Below are 21,161 nucleotides of genomic sequence, written 5' to 3' on the forward strand. Positions count from 1 at the left end.
TCAAAAAAAAAAAAAAAAAAGGACTACAGACCTAAAATAAGAGAAGGATGCCTTTATAGAGAGACAATACATATTTCATGCAGATGGAAATATGGTTAAATTGGGGTGCACCAAAAATGTATTCACATCTAAATTGGGTTTTTTATTCAACCAGATTCCAAATTGAGAATCTCAAATTTAAATTTTTAAAAACATTTAATAGGAAACCATCCTTAAAGACATTTTAGGCCACATTCATGCAAACAGAAGGAGCTTTTTTTAAGCCGTAGGCACTTGAAAAAGTGTTATATCAAATACAACGTGAGAATCGGTTTGAATCAAGAGTCCTGTTGAGTCGAGAGTCGATTCTTAATCGAATAGCCAGGAACTGGAATCGGCCTGAATCGTTAGGTGCCCAAAGATTCCCACTCCGATGGTTAAATGTACTTGCAAATATTCAAATTCATCAATGTCATTGTAGTAAAGTGATCTCAGGGCAATCATTTGATCACAACCAGACTGATCTGTTCTGGTTCAGAACAGATTCATTCAATGTCTTAAGGCAGTGATTCTCAAACTATACTACGTGGGCTTCGTGTAGTGGCAAGCCAAAGAATCGATTAAATATTCACACAGTGTTACTGTTCAAACTGTAATGTTGCAGTGGCCAAAAATATGAAAAAATACTTGTTAAATAAAACCTGTGTTAGAAAGCTTTTCGTACTGGAGGTTGTGATCTCTACAAAAAAAAGCAATAGACTGCAGGCAGCTTGCAGGGTAAGAAGTATTGAATGTCCAAAAAGTACAAAAAAAAATTTAAGGTTGAGTGCAACAGGGATACGCACAAAACAAGCACGAGGAAACTGTGCATGAAAAAAATTGCGTAGGATAGCGAATATTATAAAAGAAATGCAAAAAAAAAAATGTCATTGGAAAACTGCCTCTGACACTCAAGACACCAAACCTTTGCAATCATCCCAGACCCTCAGTGGCTTAAATACTGCCCATGGATGAGGTAAATGGGTTATACTTGTATAGTGCTTTTCTACCTTCAAGGTACTCAAAGCGCTTTGACACCATTTCCACATTCACACACACATTCACACACTGAGGGCGGGAGCTGCCGTGCAAGGCCTAACCACCACCCATCAGGAGCAAGGGTGAATTGTCTTGCTCAAGGAAACAACGGACGTGACAAGGTTAGTGGAAGGTGGGCATCGAACCAGGAACCCTCGGGTTGCTGGCACGGCCACCCTCCCAACCGCGCCACGCCTTGAAAATGATAATACTTATCATTCTCAGGTGTGAAGCTAGTGTAGTGAAAATACAACCAGAACAAGAAAATAAAAAAATAAAAGCACGAGATTGGAAGTCAACCAAAAACACAGGAAAAACACTGAAAAACTAAACAAAGAACTTCTTGGCCATTATGTCTTTAATGAACATTTACGCTTAATGCGCTACTGTATATCAATGTTAATCATTATGGTAACACTTGGAGAGGCAAATGTTTTCTGAGGGGGTACAAAGTTTGAGAACCACTGTCCTAACTGTTAAATATTGTTTGTTTTAGTCCCGTTGCAGAAAAGGTGGAAATGGAAAGAAGTAAAACGTGACAACTATCGCTAACGGGATTTTGCACCTTCTGGAAATCCTGCATTAGATTTGAGGACATCACATTGGTGTTTCACTTCAAAACTGTACAATCACAGCATATCACAATTGACTCTTCGCGAACACAAAAAAACACAACAGTGGCAATTTGTAGCATCTTTTTCTCAATAAACTACCTTTATTATTGTTGTTATTATTGTTGGAACCACTATGGATTGAACTTTCACAGTATCATGTTAGACCCGCTCGACATCCATTGCTTTCGGTCCCCTAGAGGGGGGGGGTTGCCCACATCTGAGGTCCTCTCCAAGGTTTCTCATAGTCAGCATCGTCACTGGCGTCCCACTGGATGTGAATTCTCCCTGCCCACTGGGTGTGAGTTTTCCTTGCCCTTTTGTGGGTTCTTCCGAGGATGTTGTAGTCGTAATGATTTGTGCAGTCCTTTGAGACATTTGTGATTTGGGGCTATATAAATAAACATTGATTAATTGATTGATTATTAAATTACAGAACACAAAGTTTGCCCTGTGGTTGGCTGGCGACCTGTTCAGGGTGTACCCCTCCTCTCTCCCGAAGTCAACTGGGATAGACTCCAGCTCACCCATTCCCATAATGTTTTAATTCATTCATATCTAATAAGGTAATGGTAGATATCTGTGTTATGTACCGTGTGTATACAGCATATATATATATATATATACATATATACAGAGGTGAGTAGTAACACGTTGCATTTACATCCACTTTTTGGATCAATTGGATTTGGCAGCAGTTTTAATGCTATGTACATTTTACTTTTATTTGAGTTTTTTTGTAAATAAGAAACTACTTTTACCTTGCTTTATTGAGTTAAGTTAGTTATAGTAGTAAATACTATATTAGGGTCTCTCTTTCACGCGCACACACACACACGCACACACCCACACACACACACACACACACACACACACACACACACACACACACACACACACACACACACACACACACACACTCTCTACAATCAAAGTTGGTGTGTGTAAGTACTATTAAAAATAGTTATGAAATAAATCAAAAGTTAGTCAGCAGTTACTCTGTAATTGAGTAGTTTTTTTTTCCCAGTGAATACCTACCTACTCTGACTCAAGTAGTTATTTGGATGACTACTTTTTGCTGATATATGAGTCACATTACTGTAAAGCAGTGTTTCTTAACCATAGGGCCGGGGCCCACTGTTGGGCTGAAAGCACCCCCTTAGTGGGCCGCCATCTGTTTCTCAGCAGGGGTCTGTATGACCCACAGCCGTACTCAGTTGTAATACACTTTTCCACCACGTGTGGCAGTAATGACAATATCAAACACACGGAAGAAGTCTGGACCTACATTTATAGAGAAGTTTTTTAAGACGCAAACAATATGACTAAAGTGGTAAAGCTGAATTTGTTTATTGAAGAAACATTTGCACTACGTATATTATCTCATTATAGTCAATGTTTCTGTGGTTTGTCCGTTATACAGTGCTCAATACCGGGGTATAGAGGAATATACGTTATGTCAGGAAAATCATCCCTACATGCCTGTTTTGCAGGTTTCCCTGCTCTTCAGGGGACTCCTGAAGAGCGAAACAGGCTTGTAGGTTTCGCAGGTTTCCCTGCTCTTCAGGAATCCCCTGAAGACCTGGTTTGTTGAAACAGGCTAGTAGAGATGAAATAGCCTCTGTGTTTTTTCCTGACCTAACGTATATATTATCTCATTATTAATTTAGTTGATTAATTTTAGCACAAAAGTATGTTCATTCATTTTTTGCTTGTTATTTACAAGTCTATTGTTATGCAGTGTATTTGGTCAGGATATAGTTTTCTAATCAGACTATTTATGTGTTAAATAAATACAAATATTTGTTATCAAAACATGTTTACATATTATTTGACAATTTTAACTGTAAGTATGCTAGATATTATAACTGAATATGCTTAAAAACAAGAGTAAGATTACTAATTTAGACTTACATTTTGAGTGAGCCCTGGGCCTCTGTAGTGGAAAAGTTGGGCCCCAAGGTAAAAAATGTTTAAAAACCCCTGCTGTAAAGTAACGGTACTCTCACTTGAGTACAATGTTTAGCTACTCTACTGACCTCTGCACGCATATCACCCGAAGAAACAGTATCCTCATGCAGTGGACATTTTTTTCCTTTAGTCAGAGTTACAAATAGCCCTGTTATGCAAAACCCAAATGTCCACTGCAGAGGGAGCTGTCTCTTTGGAGAATAAACATTGTCGACAACATTTAATCTACCCTTTGTATCAATGTCATTTGCAGTAACGTAGAGTATATCATTGTTCTAAGACTATCTGAAGTGTTATACTTGGAAAAATCAATTTCACTCACCATTTAATTCTAAATATATTTTTTAGCAGTGCTTTCAAACAATTCATTTTTTAAAACGGATTAATCACCCTCGTGAATTTAGTTTAATGGCGATCAATCACAGTATATAACTTGCTTGGATAATTTAAAGAAACTTAAAAAAAAAAAAAACACCGATATTTCGACACAAAGCAATTTTATCATCAGAATGTCAAAAAAAAAAAGTTTATATTTTATTTGGATGTACGTCAATTTTTTTGGGGCTCAAACTTTAGTAATAGTTTCATCCAAAATTTAATAATAATGAAAAATTTGCCACAAAACACACCGGTTGGAGTCTCCTTACTCATCTTTGCAGTGATGTATGCATTGACCTCATCACTAACCGTATAAGATTAAATTGATTAGAAAAAACCTTGGATTTATATATTTTTTGCTTTGATTAATCGTTTGAGTCTAATTGATAATAATTGCAAACATTTTTTTTAAATATGCAACCATATTTTATGCATGGCCACTGCAACAGAGCGTTCATGAGAGCGGTGGTGAGTAGACTCTGCGATTTGTGGGGCGGCAAACTTTTTATTTTATTTTTTTTCAAATAATGAACACATGTTAAAGGTGCAATTCCAATATTGCTGGTGTGCATTTATTAGAAAAAATAGTGAATATTATGGGAAGCAGGAAAAAAATGTTTATTTGAACTATTTTTTCCCCCAAATACGATTTCAAGTGTGTTTTTTCCTATTACTCGATTATCCGAACAAAATAATCGATATATTACTTGATTAAGTTAAAGTTAAAGTTACAGCACCAATGAATGACAAAATTATTCTCTGCATTTGACCCATCACACTTAAATAATCGATAGCTGCAGCCCTAGATCGTGTAACAACCCAGGCCTCCTTTCAGGTAACCATCCGTGGTTAAGGTAAAGAAGGACGCATTGTCAAAATAAATCTGCGAACTGCGATAATTTGTTGTGATTAATCTCATGATGCGTTAAATTTGACAGCCCTAATTTTTTGTTATGTTTTTTTGTACCCAGGTAGGCATGGTACACCTTGGCAAATGTTCTGTCCCATTCTCTGTTTTGCCGTCCTTGTTCAGTTCCTAGAATCCCAATATGCAGGAAAGCCCCTGCAAGACTGCTGCTTCTGTGGTTTTTCACCCTGCACCTTTCTAATCCATCTCACTGCTTCCTCCAACGATTTTTGGGTTTCTCCTCACACTCGGGCCCCTCGCAGGCGGCGGAGGTTGAGGTTGGAGGTGTCGGGGCAGGCTTGGCTGGGGCGGGCACGCCCTTGCTGACACTCATAAGTAGATTGGGGAGCTCTTGCGAGATGGCCTTCTCTAAGCGATCCAGCATGCAGTCGCCACGCCAGCTGCAGTAGTAGCACAGCTGCTGGAAGTTGGAGATTGGATTCACGCCGAAGAAATCCTGATAGGCCTCCTTACTAGGCAGGTCAAACTTGCTGACGTTAGTCTTGGCCAGAATGGACTTGAAGATGTAGTACTTGTCTGGATCAGTGACGATGTCGTGGAACACCTCATGGGGGTCGTTAAACCAGCCCACCTTGTCGTAGTAGGTCTGCAGATAACGGTCCACAAGGAGGGCATGGATGCGCACACGGATGCCATGCTGCCGGATGAAAGCAATCTTATTCTCGATCTGGTTCTCAATCACCTGCAGGGACAAGAACAAGGTGTGAGGATGAAGGAAAAGATACTGGTACAAAAAGTATGTTTGTATGGTAGCTTGTCACTTCTTGGTTTAGAATGTGTCACAATGAGGCTGTTATGACCTGTTTGGAAGATTTGAACGCTGTTCTTGGGGGGAGGGTACCGTCATGATCTGTTTATGTTTATTTTTTAAATTTTGGACTTTGGGACATCTGGAATATGTCCCTTGGGGGGAAGGTACTGTCACAATCTTTTTCTGGCTGTCTTTTGTTCCACATGTACTTGTTTGTGTCATCAGTTGCAACAGTGTCTTTTTCTGGCCTCTGTTTCCTCCAATTGGCTCACTCCGTCCTCTTGTGTCTAGGCAGGTGTATTCAGTTGTCTAATTATTCTGTGTATTTTGTTCACAGTTTTTCTGGTCTTTGACCAAACGTCATATGTCATTTTTGGTGAGTCCTGCTCCAAGCTAGTGTTCGTGCGAATAGCCTTTTCCCTTGTTTTGTGTGCTTTGGATAGTTCTACTTGGTTTTGTATTTTTGGGATCTGAGTTACTCATGTCTTTTGGATTAAACCTCTTTGAACAACACTCCATTCCTGCTTTGTCCTAGCTACCCTCCTTTTACTGTCCACCTCATCCTGCCACCACATCTCGACCATGACAGAAGCAGTTTCAGTTTTATCAATAGTGCATATTTCTGTTGTTATTTACATCATATTACGCTTATACTGACTCACCTGCACTGGCTTCCTGTGCACTTAAGATTTGACTTTGCTGATTGTATTGTACCATATGTCCCGGCAAGAAATCTGTGTTCTAAGAACTCTGGCTTATTAGTGATTCCAAGAGCCCGAAAACAGTCTGAGGGCTATAGAACGTTTTCTATTCGGACTCCAGTACTCTGGAATGCCCTCCCTGTAACAGTTAGAGATTCTACCTCATGAGAAGCATTTGAGTCCCATCTTAAAACATATTTGTATACGGTAGCCTTTAAATGGACCCCCCTCTTAGACCAGTTGATCTGCCGTCTCTTTTCTGCTCTGCCCCTCTCTCCTGCGTAGAGAGGTTATCAGGTGACCACAGATGAACCACTAGCTGTTGAAAGTCTGGACCCGGGGTGGACCACTCCTCTGTGCATCAGTTGGGGACGTCACTGCGCTGCTGACTTGTCTCCATTCAAAATGATCCCCTGCTGGCCTCACTATGGACTGGACTTTCCCACTATTAACTAAATCCACTCGACATCCATTGCACCGGTCGCCCAGAGGCGGGGGGTCCCCACATCTGCAGAGTTTTTTCTTGCCCTGATTTGGGATCTGAGCCGAGAATGTCGTTGTGGCTTGTGCAGCCCTTTGAGACACTTCTGATTAATTTGAAAAATTAAACTTTGATTGATTCATTGATAGACTTTTACTGTCCACCTCATCTTGCCAGCACATCTCGACCATGCCAGAGGCTTTTTCATTTTGTATCAATGGTGCATTTTGGTAATGCTTGCAAAATATTGATATTGTTACATTCTCTCACACTTGACAGCTAGTGCTTGATGGACCCTAAGACACCATGTCAGTAAAAAGTCATACCTGGTTGAGGTCCTCTAGCAGAGAGATCTCCTCTTTCATAAAGAGGTCCTGACTGGTATCTACTGCATAGTCCTGAGGCCAGAAAGAGCTCACATACACCCGAGGAGGTTCCGTGGCGTTGATGAGGGGCGCCATGCTCCAGAACAGGGCCCCGTAGACCCTCATCAGGTCCTGGGTGGAGAGACTGTCAGCCTTGTTGAGGATTATACGGATTTGGGACTCGCGTCCCTTCATCAGTCTGAAGAGCATTTCAAGCTCCCCACCAACGTCAAGTTTGGTGGGGTCAAACACCAGGAAAATGAGATCAGCTCGGTCAATGAACCACTGGCACACCTCGTTGTAAGGGTATCCTAAAGGTGGGGGGTACAGTACATGGTTTAAGTTTTACCAGACACCCGTGTATGCACAGTAACTGTTTCACCAAAAGTCAATCATGATTAATCCCATAGGTCACCTCTCTCCTGCTGTTTGCGGTTTTCAATGATGCCGGGGGTATCAACAATGGTGACCCTCTCAAGCAGCTTGTGCGGCATCTCGTAGCCCACCAATCGTTCCAGGAAGCTTTGACCAAACTTTTCCAAAGGGGAGAAGGAACGCGAGGTGTCGGCCGCCATAACAACACCCTCTATTGTGCGCAACTTCTCTCCGTGCATAATGACGGTGTACTCGGATGTAGTGGGTTCAGCACCTGGTCATCAAATTGTCTTTGAGCCTGATTGTTACATACACTCATATACAGTATTCATACATATCACACATACAGAAGGCTGGCCTAAAGATGTGTTTCCTGTTCATGCTCTTTGCCCATTTTGTGTTAAGATGCATGAAATTAGGTATTTGTCAACAGGTACATTTTACATTGAAATAACAACGTGACAACCAATCCTATGTTGTCACAATGTGTCAGAGAAATAGTTTATTACTTCGTTGTTAGAATGAGAGGGATACACATTTCAAGCCAACACTTTAAAGGGGAACATTATCACAATTTCAGAAGGGTTAAAACCAATGAAAATCAGTTCCCAGTGGCTTATTTTATTTTTTGAATTTTTTTTCAAAATTTTACCCATCCCGGGTATCCCTAAAAAAAGCTTTAAAGTGCCTGATTTTCGCTATCTGTGAAGCCATCGCCCATTTTCCTGCGACGTCATCCAGTGATGCCAATACGGATAGCACAGCAAGATATAGCGACATTAGCTCGGATTCAGACTCGGATTTCAGCGGCTTAAGCGATTCAACAGATTAGACATGTATTGAGACGGATGGTTGGCGTATGGAGGCAGATAGCGAAAACGAAATTGAAGAAGAAACTGAAGCTATTGAGCGAATAGCTATTGACGCTATTCGGCCATGTTTGCCTTAGCATCGCCGGTAAAATGTGCGGACCAACGATCGGAAGTTTCGCATCTTGTGACACTGGATCAACTTAAATCCATCGATTGGTAAGCGTTTGTTTGGCATTAAATGTGGGTGGAGGGAAACGCTGGATGCAAATATAGCTACAAATGTACATAAAGCTAGCCTAAATAGCATGTTAGCATCGATTAACTGGCAGTCATGCCGCGACCAAATATGTCTGATTAGCACATAAGTCAATAACATCAACAAAACTCACCTTTGTGTTTTCGTTGACTTTATCGTTGGAAATGCATCTGCCGGATATCCATACATCTCTGTGCCATGTCTGCCTTAGCACCGCCGGTAAAATGTGCAGACACTCCGGCACATTCGATGGGGGTCTGGCGGAAGATTTCTTTGACTTTATCGTTGGAAATGCATCTGCTTTGAGTGTCGCAGGATATCCACACAATCTTGCCATCTCTGTAGTAGCATAGCTTTCGTCGGTAAAGTGTGCGGAACAAACGACTGACCATTTCGTCGGCTTTCCCCACACCCTCGTATTTTGAAAAAATTTCGTCCAATTTCTTGCCACTTTCACATCTTTGGGCCAGTGGTGCAACTTCAATCCCTCCCCGTTATTGTTGTTACACCCTCCGACAACACAGCGACAAGGCATGATGTCTCCAAGGTTCCAGAAAATAGTCGAAAAAACGGAAAATAACAGAGCTGAGACGCGGTGTTTGTAATATGTTTGAGAAAATGGCGGCTTTCTTACCTAAGTGACGTCACGTTCTGACATCATCGCTCCGAGAGCGATAAATAGAAAGGCGTTTAATTCGCCAAAATTCACCCATTTAGAGTTCAGAAATCGGTTAAAAAAATATATGGTCCTTTTTCTGCAACATCAAGGTATATATTGACGCTTACATAGGTCTGGTGATGATGTTCCCCTTTAAGCTTGTATTCAATGTAGGAATGACTAGGAACCTGTTTTGATGATCAGCAATTTACACTGTTGAAAAACTGAAAGTTGCAGATTTGAGACCCAATGTGGCTCAAATGCTAAATAGAACGGTTTGGTCAAGTACATTCACCAACCTGTATAGAGTTCTTGTGACGTGCCATGAAGACCGAGCAGGTAGTTGATCATAGAGGACTTGCCAACACTCCAGGGTCCAAGGAACAGAACCATAGGCTTTGAGTGTATTTCTCCATCTGCAATGGAATTAGAGAAAAAAAAATAGGTCATTAATGTCGGATTTCTTTTACAGTGAAGTGAATTAATCAACTCATATTATGTTCTACATATGGTGAATGTTTATATTCACCTTGTATAAAGCAAACCAACAATCAGTACCATGAATTGATTAACGTGTACCCCTGCTTAAACACGTTGAAAAACTTATTTGGGTGTTACCATTTAGTGGTCAATTGTACGGAATATGTACTGAACTGTGCAATCTACTAATAAAAGTATCAATCAATCAATCAATCAATCAATCAATCAATCAATCAATCAATCAATCAATCAATCAATCAATCAATCAATCAATCAATCAATCAATCAATCGTAATTAAATAGGGGTATTTTAGTTTGAGCACACAAATTGATAATGCCCTTTAGTTTGGCATTCGCAAGTGGATTGGATCACTTCTCGTAGGAAAGAGACCCTAATTGGGACTTTGGAATGCAAAAGTGATAACCATATTCTTGAGAGGAGACTACCTGTCTAGCTCAACGCTAACATTTAAGTTATGACTTAAAGCAGTTGTTTTCCAGACATTTACATGCGAACATCTCCTTTTATGGTCAGGATGTGCTCTCCTGACCCAGCACACACACCCAGACAGGAGTTAAGAATATAAGACTAGTGGTTTGGCTTCTTCAGTTTAGAAGTCCTTCATTTTTTTTTACCCAGGTTCCCCCGGGTACGGCAGACCTGTATGATGATGCTCGCTTGTAGTAAAGCAACTTTTGCTTCAGTAAAGCGTCTCTGATGTCTCTTTTGATCCAGCCGCAATGCCCAGACATCCTTCTGTCCGGACCAGAAATACACTTCAACAGCTATTTTAAAAACGTGTGTTTTTAAAATGCTTTTTTCTATTATTTTCAATGCACTGCATCAGACATCAGGGCAGCACGGTAGCACAGGGGTTAGTGAATGTGCCTCACAATACGAAGGTCCTGAGTAGTCCTGAGTTCAATCCCGGGCTTAGGATCTTTCTGTGTGGAGTTTGCATGTTCTCCCCATGACTGCGTGGGTTCCCTCCGGGTACTCCGGCTTCCTCCCACCTACAAAAAACATGCACCTGGGGATAGGTTGATTGGCAACACTAAATTGGCCCTATGTGTAAATGTGAGTGTGAATGTTGTCTGTCTATCTGTGTTGGCCCTGCAGTGAGGTGGCGACTTGTCCAGGGTGTACCCCGCCTTCTGCCCGATTGTAGCTGAGATAGGCGCCAGCACCCCCCGCAACCCCAAAAGGGAATAAGCGGTAGAAAATGGATAGATGGATGGAATGTTGTCTGTCTATCTGTGTTGGCCCTGTGATGAGGTGGCGACTTGTCCAGGGTGTACCCCGCCTTCCACCCGAATGCAGCTGCGATAGGCTCCGGCACCCCCCGCGACCCCGAATGGGACAAGTGGTAAAAAATGGATGCATCAGACTTCCTTAACCTTCTTCCCTGTGCCATCTTGTGGCCATAATTACTGGTTACAAACAGAACAATTTGCAAACAAATACATAATTTAATCAATAAATATAATACAAAGATAAAAAACAAAATCTACAAATAAAATAAATGTAGTCTGAAACCACAACTGATTTTGTTGTTTCACAGCAATGGTGTCACAAACTTGCATGGCTGCAGTTGTTGTGACCCCAAGATGCAGGAACCAGGAGGACGACACTCAGGTAAGTGGAATTTAATAGGATAAAAAGAGAGAGAGAGCAGTCTTGCATGTAACTGTTCAAACAGAAATCAATCCTCGAGCACTGAGGAGCGTACGAGACAAGCAGAAATGTGAACCTGCTGATTGGCAGCAGGTGTGGACCGGCCGCCAATCAACAGCAGGTGAAGGGAAAGACACTGCGCTCAGCGGTACAAGCAGAAGTTGTTTACCAAAGTTTTTGGCGTGGTTACGGCGGAATATAAACAGTTTTTGCTATAAAGTGTTCGATGAACCTCCACTCTTTCCTAAAACATCTCGACAGGTGTTACGATAATTAACCAGTGTTGACGAACATTGTTTTATCTATAGAGGCTGCTTGTCGTCAATCGTCACTCACAGAGTTGCTTTCTAAAACCCCACAGAATACATATATATATATATATACACACACACGTATGTATGTATGTATATATATATATATATATATATATATACACACACACGTATGTATGTATGTATATATATATATATATATATATATATATATATATATATATATATATATATATATATACATACATACATACGTGTGTATATATATATATATATATACGTATGTATGTATGTATGTATGTATATATATATATATATATATATATATACACATACATACATACGTGTGTGTGTATATATATATATATATATACGTATGTATGTATGTATGTATGTATATATATATATATATATATACGTATGTATGTATGTATACGTATGTATGTATATATATATATACATATACATACATACATACATACATACATACGTATATATATATATATACATACATACATACTTGTGTATATATATATATACATATGTATGTATGTATGTATATATACATATATACGTATGTATGTATGTATACGTATGTATGTATATAGATATATACATATACATACATACATACATACATACATACGTACATATATATATATATACATATATATATATATATATATATATATATATATATATATATATATATATATATATATATATATATATATATATATATATATTCCACTATTCAGACAAGGTAAGAAAAAGGACATGTTTAAAGAGTTTAATAGGTATACCTGATGAATACAATGATACAATGGTAATAGCACTCAAGGTAAAGATTGTCAAGGTAGTTAATATTAATATTAAAGTAGTGCAATGAATAATGCAAAAATGTAAAGGTAAAGCACTGTTAATAGAATAGAATAGAATAGAATATAATAGAATAGAATTTACTTTATTGATCCCTGGGGGAAATTCAGCACCACAGTTCGCTGAATTTCCCCCAGGGATCAATAAAGTACATTCTATTCTATTCTATTCTATTCTATTCTATTCTATTCTATTAACAGTGCCTTACCTTTACAGTGCTTTTAATAGTCACCAATTGTCTTTTGTTATTTGTGTTGCTCTTTTTGTTACCATCAGTTTAAGAGACCATGTGTTAAAATAATTGACAGACAAATGTTATGAAAAGTTAGCCTTATTTTTAAATTCAAATGTTTAGGAAGGATTCAGAACCGTATCCCACACATGCACCAACTGATGAAAGTTAAAGTTAAAGTACCACTGACTGTCACACACACACTAGATGTGGTGAAATTACCCTCTGCATTTCACCCATCCCCTTGTTCCAACCCTTGAGAGGTGAAGGGAGCAGTGAGCAGTAGCGGTGGTCGCGCCCGGGAATCATTTTGGTGATTCAACCCCCAATTCCAACTCTTATGTGGAGTGCCAAGCAGAGAGGTAATGGGTCCCTTTTTTATAGTCAATGGTATGACTCGTCCAGGGTTTGAACTCTCAACCTACCAATCTCAGGGCGGACACTCCAACCCAGGGGTGCCCACACTTTTTCTGCAGGCGAGCTACTTTTCAATTGACCAACTCGAGGGGATCTACCTCATTTATATATATCATTTATATTTATTTATTCATTTATTTATGAAAGAGACATTTTTGTAAACAAGTTAAATGTGTTTAATGATAATACAAGCATGTGTAACACATATAGATGTATTTCTTTCACAAAGACAAGAATATAAGTTGGTGTATTACCTGATTCTGATGACTTGCATTGATTGGAATCAGACAGTAATGATGATAACGCCCACATTTTCAAATGGAGGAGAAAAAAAGTTGTCCTTTCTGTACAATACCACATGAAAGTGGTTGGTTTTTGGCATCTAATTCATCCAGCTTCCATACACTTTACAAGAAAAACATTGGCGGCAAATTCCGTAGCTTGCTTGATTGACATTCACGGCACCCGAGGGTCTTGTGAGATGACGCTGGCTGCTGCCAGTTCATTATTATGAAAAAATGACAGAGGAAGGCGAGAAACACTTTTTATTTCAACAGACTTTCGCGCCGTCCCTTCCGTCAAAACTCTAAAGGCCGACTGCACATTTCCTATCTTCACAATAAAAGCCCTGCTTCATGCTGCCTGCGCTAACAAAATAAGAGTCTCGGAAAGCTGGCGTGCACATCACTTGTGCACGCCAGCTTTCCGAGACTCTGTATGAAGCAGGGCTTTTATTGTGAAGATAGGAAATGTGCAGTCGGCCTTTAGAGTTTTGACGGAAGGTACGGCGCGAGAGTCTGTTGAAATAAAAAGTGTTTCTCGCCTTCCTCTCGGTCATTTTTAATAACAATGATCTTGCAGCAGCCAGCGTCATCTCACAAGACCCTCCGGTACCGTGAATGTCATTTAAGTGACGTCTTGGTGAAGATTGATGATCACTAATTTTTAGGTCTATTTTTTTTAAAAGCCTGGCTGGAAATCAACTGACACACCCCCCGCGGTCGACTGGTAGCTCGCGATCGACGTAATGGGCACCCCTGATCTAACCACTAGACCACTGAACAAGTCAGATCTGACGTGACCTTATCTTAACTCAGATATATTACACATCATACGATTTGCTCACCTGAGACTTCATGCTGCCTGAGTTCGTTGTACTTGTAGGTTTGCTCTACTGGTTTGATGGCGGTGTGGTAGACGTTCAGTAGCTTCTTCATTGCGGCTAAAAAGACGTAAAGACAATATGAGTGGGAGATCACTCTACAGTGTGTGGTGTTTGCATCACAGTTTAAATCATATTTTGATTCCATTCCTTACCTGTCGACTGAGCTGAGGGTTCAGCAGCTGCCAGTCGCAGTGTGTCCTCAATGTGGGAGAGGTCCCTCAGTGCTGGACCCTCAGTTACTTTTCCTGGTTAGAGGAGCAGATTTTTAGTCAGGATGCTTGATGTTGCAAAACCACCCACTTTGTAAGAGTGGCGGGTGGATCCAAATATCAATGATAACAATTCAACGGTTTATATCAATGTTAGATTGTTACTTGTGTAAGAAGATTGAGATGTTTTTAGTTCTCTATATTTTTTGTATTGTTGTTCGAATTGTTTAAGTGAAGTAAATTATTTTATATAGCGCTTTTCTCTAGTGACTCAAAGCGCTTTACTTAGTGAAACCCCATATCTAAGTTAAATTTAAATCACTGTGGATGGTGCTGGGAGAAGGTGGGTAAACTGTCTTGCCCAAGGACACAACGGCAGTGACTCGGATGGCGGAAGCAGGAATCGAACCAGAAACCCTCAAGTTGCTGGCATGGCCACTCTACCAACCGAGCTACACCGCCCCAAACAGCTGTCAAACAATTAAAATATTTAATTGTGATTAATGGCATTTTGTCTATAGTTAACTAATTCATCTTGATTGATCACAGATATATAAAAGTTATTTTTTTCTCAAGTAAATCTACATAGACCAGGGTGTCAAACGGATCAGGCTTTATCAGGTTTTATCCGGCCCGCGGGCTGAGTTTAAGTATAAAAATGAGCGGAATTTTTTAAATGAAAGAAACTGCTGTTTTAAATGTGTCCACTAGGTGCCGGAATAGCAATTCTTTGTATCTTTGTAGATGATTCCGTAACGTCTGGTTGGCATAGCGATGCCGGGTTCGTTCTTCCAAGGAAGCGTCGGCAAGAACACAGATGTAAAGTATTTATTTAATAAATAAAAGGGCTAGGAACAAAAATACTTGTGCTAAGCAGAAAGGCAAACAAATGGCGCTAGCATGGAAGCTAGGAATACAAACAGAAAAACTAGACATGGCACGAAGGCACAAAAAAGGGAAAACAAACCATTAGCATGAGAGCTAGAATAAAACAAAGGCGTAGCGTGTAAGCTAGCGAGAATAAAACATTTTGCATGAGAGCTAAGAATAAACAAAAGGCGTAGCGTGTAAGCTAGCGAGAATATACATACAAATCAGTCGTCACTGTTGCACGAAAGCAAATTAGGATTCCAGAATGAACAACGAAAAGGGGCGAGTTTAAATAAGGGAGGTGATTAGTAAAACAGGTGTGCGAGAACCAAGAGTAGCAGGTGGAACAAATCAGAAACCATGGAAACAGACTAAACAGGAAATAAGGAGGTCAAACTACCGAAAGTGATATAAAAATGGATCATAGCAACAATATGTGAAGATCCGAGCAGCGGCTCGCAACCGATTCTACATACTGTATGTAAAAAAATAAAAAAAAACACATGATGTTGGTGCATTAATCGAGGAAAATGAGCAAACTACATAAATAACATCCTGCAATTTGATTTTGATATTATTTTTTCATCTTGATTAATTGAAAATTAACACCAATAAGTTGACTGATGAACATTATCAAATGATTTATTCAAAATGTATAAATAACAACAAATAAAGACAGAATACTATTAACCGCAACATGTAAGTGTAAAAAGATTTCAACAACATTATGGTTTGTACATTTTCAGAATTTGCTTGTTCTATTTTTAAACAAAGAAAACAAACAGAAGTTGTCTTTATTTTTAAGTTATCGTGCTGTGATTTTACCACTCCGGCCCACTTGGGAGTAGATTTTTCTCCATGTGGTTCCCCTGATCTAAATTGAGTTTGACACCCCTGACTTAGAGAGAAAATTGTTAAGTTTTTAGTAGGGATGTCCCGATACAACTTTTTCACTTCCGATACGATACCGATATTGTAGCCTTGAGTATTTGTCGATACCGATATCAATACGATATGATATAGGCACGAATCATACATATATTTATTCCTTATTTTGTTTTGTAGAATGTTAGAAAAGGCTTGATAAAGTGATGTTACTGTTACTGATGTTGTAGTGTTAAAACAGAAAACAATAGTCAGCAAGAGTAGGTATAGGAAAAACTGACCCATTTATTATTAACCAATTGGTTACATAAATTTTAACCTTCAACATAAGAGTATTACCTCAACAAATCCAATAAAAACAAAATGTTATATTTAAAGTGCAAAATAACCACTAATACCAACATAATTATACAATTGAAAAGAATAAATTAAAAATAAATTAGAAGACCCTGAAAAATAACCTAAATAAATCCAATAAAAAAAACAAAAAACGTTTTAAAGTGCAAACAATTCAAGTTCACTTCAGTTATTTTTTTACTGTCAGCATATGTTGGAAACAACTGTGGGCAGGGACAAAAACAACACAATATTGTCCACTGTCCAACTGCTCTAAATTAAGAGTTCACAGCTCCAGTTTCACTGACTGACTATGCCCAAAACAATGTAGTAATTACTCTTAGTCTTCACTGAAGAATAGTGTAAACACAATAAACATATCACTCTAATAACAAGAGCATAAAACAAATAATAATCAGTCAGTGCTGACTACCCTTACTACTCCTCCTCCTCCTTCTTCACTTTCTGCAGTCCGAGCATAATGTGGGGATTTTTTTTTAAGAAGATAAGCATTTCGGCATGCTGTGAGTTAAAATACTTCCACACAGCCAACATCACTACACTTTGCTGAGCACACGCGCTGTCGTTGTTGTGATCACGTGGGCTGTGCATGCTGGATCAAAGACGATCTTCTTCCTTCGGCCGCCACCAATGTTAATTAAGGGGCATTGCCGCCACCTACTGTGTTGGAGTGTGATCAAACCAGTCACCTATTATAGAAGTGCTGCAGCGGCAAATGGACAGCTTATATCGGAGCGCATATCTCGGAGTTTTTAGATTCAGTCCGATAAAATCCGATATTCACTTTTTGGGCTAATATCGAACCGATTTCCGATATCAATATCGGATCGGGACATCCCTAGTTTTTAGTATAAATATGGGACTGCGCAGTGTTTTCGTCTTAATGGAAATGTTTGTCTATTTTCAACATTATGTTTTTTTAAACTGCTCAACACGAAGTAAACACACACTCTTTTGCACACCCTCTCCCTCTCTGGCCCAGTATTTATTTGGTATCAAATAGACACCAACATTTGCTGTATCGCCCACCTTGAAGGTAGTTATAATGGTTTACTTTATATCCAACATGCTTGACAAAATTGCATTAAGAAAAATGTTATATTTATCACGCATGGACGACAACATGAATAAAATGAAAATGAAATAAATGTGAAAGTTTCCTGAGAGACATGTGAGTGGACCATTTGTGCTTCGAACAGGCTTGACTGTTATATCATGCTGTTGTAATCCATCATGTATTCACTTCCTCTGCTATTTTGGTGTGCTTATTTCTGTACCAGAGTTTGACGCTAATTCCTCTACAGCCACAAACAGTGTCATATTCAGTTGGATCGACACGCCCGATAGAGACAAAGTGGACGACCGTTAAATGCCATGACTCTTCTCTGTTACTAGTTCATCGCAGCGAGAAGTGCAATGGCCAACCGCCAATGTAATTCCTGCATTGTCATTGTCACTTATCAATTATTTAATGATATATAAATAATACGTAACATGAGTGAAGTTTTGTTGCAGTTGATTTCTACAAGGTGTGTGATGACCAGAAGTAACATATTCCTCAAATAATGGCCAGTCAGTATTATTTCATTGCTACAAAAGGAAATTTTTATGTTAGTTTCTTGTCAGAAATGTCACTATAGAAAATATAATTACTTCTCATTAATTGACTTTTCTTGAATAAAAAAAAAAATATATTATATACATGCTTAAAGGTGCATCTCCATGAATTAGAATAGCAGTTTTATTTTAGTAGTACCAAAAGTAGTGAAACTCCTAAATTCTCTAAAATCACTACACACAGCGTTATTCATGTATTTCATGTTTTTAAAACAATTTTAATAACATCTTGCAGCTAATAAAATCACAAATTTCAGTGTCTTGTAAAATGTTTTTAAATGTTTTTAAAAGTTGAATGCCGTATTTCCTTGAATTGCCGCAGGGCATATAGTCTGCGCCTGCCTTGAATTACTGCCGGATCAAACTCACTTCCCAAAATAATTAGCGCATGCTTAATATTACCGCCTGGTCAAACTCGTGACGTCACAAGTGACATTTCCCCTTGCATTATTTTCAAAATGGAGGAGGCTGATTTCAATACCGGTAATTTGAAATCGCATAAAGGGAAGAAGATTAAGAGCTACCTCAGTAGAAGCATTTAAGTCTCACCTTAAAACTCATCTGTATACTCTAGCCTTTAAATAGACCTCCTTTTTAGACCAGTTGATCTGCCGCTTCTTTTCTTTCTCGTATGTCCCCCCCTCCCTTGTGGAGGGGGTCCGGTCCGATGACCATGGATGAAGTACTGGATGTCCAGAGTCGAGACCCAGGATGGACCGCTCGTCGGGACCCAGGATGGACCGCTCGCCTGTATCGGTTGGGGACATCTCTACGCTGCTGATCCGCCTCCGCTTGAGATGGTCTCCTGTGGATGGGACTCTCGCTGCTGTCTTGGATCCGCTTGAACTGAACTCTCGCGGCTGTGTTGGAGCCACTATGGATTGAACTTTCACAGTATCATGTTAGACCCGCTCGACATCCATTGCTTTCGGTCCCCTAGGGGGGGGGGGGTTGCCCGAATCTGAGGTCCTCTCCAAGGTTTCTCATAGTCAGCATTGTCACTGGCGTCCCACTGGATGTGAATTCTCCCTGCCCACTGGGTGTGAGTTTTCCTTGCCCTTTTGTGGGTTCTTCCGAGGATGTTGTAGTCGTAATGATTTGTGCAGTCCTTTGAGACATTTGTTATTTGGGGCTATATAAATAAACATTGATTGATTGATTGAGCTATTCAGTAGGATTTAAGGTCCAAACTTACATCACACTCAAATTTTTACTGCATACCTTTGGTAAGTGCCGGAGTGAGAAGAGGTTTTAAAATAATAAGCGCATGCTTACTTTTACCGCATGCCTTTGGTAAGCGCAGGAGTGAGAATAGGTTTTAAATGAATTAGTGCCCCGGCGGTAATTCAAGGAAATACGGTATTTTAAACTCCTGGTTCATGCTTTAGTCGGCTTTAACTGTTTTCTTAGTTTTAATTTCTACCGCTTGTCCCGTTCGGGGTCGCTATATATATATATATATATATATATATATATATATATATATATATATATATATATATATATATATATATATATATATATATATATATATATATATATATATATATGTGTATATATATATATATATATATATATGTATATATATATATATATATATGTGTATATATATATATATATATATATATATGTGTATATATATATATATATGTATAATATATATATATATATATATGTATATATATATATATATGTGTATATATATATATATATATATATGTATATATATATATATATATATATATATATATATATATATATATATATATATATATATATATATATATATGGCGCAGTGGGAGAGTGGCCGTGCGCAACCCGAGGGTCCCTGGTTCAAATCCCACCTAGTACCAACCTCGTCACGTCCGTTGTGTCCTGAGCAAGACACTTCACCCTTTCTCCTGATGGGTGCTGGTTGGCGCCTTGCATGGCAGCTCCCTCCATCAGTGTGTGAATGTGTGTGTGAATGGGTAAATGTGGAAGTCGTGTCAAAGCGCTTTGAGTACCTTGAAGGTAGAAAAGCGCTATACAAGTAAAACCCATTTATCATTTATATATATATATATATATATGTATATATATATACAAACACATATACATATATACACACGCACACACACGTATACATATATATATATATATATATATATATATATATATATATATATATATATATATATATATATGTCTTGATTGGATTATCCAGAGAATAGTGCTCGATACCGTGGTAGATTGAGGGAACCCCTCATGAAACAGATCTGTAGAGATGAAGTAGTCTTGTGATTTTTTTCCCAAACCTATATATATATATATATATATATATATATATATATATATATATATATATATATATATATATATATCTATATATATATATATATATATATATATATATATATATATATATATATATATATACAGGATATATAGGATATATATATGTATATACAATGTGGCGCAGTTGAGGGTTCCTGGTTTGATCCCCGGCTTCTACCACCCGAGTCACGTCTGTTGTGTCCTTGAGCAAGACACGTCACCCTTGCTCCTGATGGGTCGTGGTTAGCACCTTGCATGGCAGCTCCCGCCATCAGTGTGTGAATGTATGAATGTGGTATAAGTGCCAAAGCGCTTTGATTGCCTTGAAGATAGAGAAGCGCTATATAAGTATAACCCATTTACCATTTACCATATATTTCCACATCCCGGTGTGTGTGTATATATAGATACTGTACTTTTCAAAGGTTCCCCTTTGAGTAGTAA

General features: G+C 38.8%; 1 protein-coding gene across 1 annotated transcript in view; it reads right to left on the bottom strand.

Annotated features, from left to right (window-relative positions):
* Positions 1-1,396: 1,396 nt before the first annotated feature.
* The window catches only part of LOC133538758 (immunoglobulin A1 protease autotransporter-like), a 37,769-nt gene continuing 18,004 nt past the window's right edge, over positions 1,397-21,161 (bottom strand). The window contains exons 3-8 of the mRNA XM_061880517.1: positions 14,616-14,708; positions 14,425-14,520; positions 9,643-9,759; positions 7,658-7,891; positions 7,204-7,553; positions 1,397-5,626 (exon numbers count right to left, since the gene is read on the bottom strand). Of these exons, the coding sequence (XP_061736501.1) occupies positions 5,132-5,626; positions 7,204-7,553; positions 7,658-7,891; positions 9,643-9,759; positions 14,425-14,520; positions 14,616-14,708 (1,385 nt within the window). The 3' untranslated portion in view covers positions 1,397-5,131. The remainder of the gene's footprint in view (positions 5,627-7,203; positions 7,554-7,657; positions 7,892-9,642; positions 9,760-14,424; positions 14,521-14,615; positions 14,709-21,161) is intronic.

This window comes from Nerophis ophidion, linkage group LG20 (assembly GCF_033978795.1).
Source record: "Nerophis ophidion isolate RoL-2023_Sa linkage group LG20, RoL_Noph_v1.0, whole genome shotgun sequence".
Classification (NCBI taxonomy): domain Eukaryota; kingdom Metazoa; phylum Chordata; class Actinopteri; order Syngnathiformes; family Syngnathidae; genus Nerophis; species Nerophis ophidion.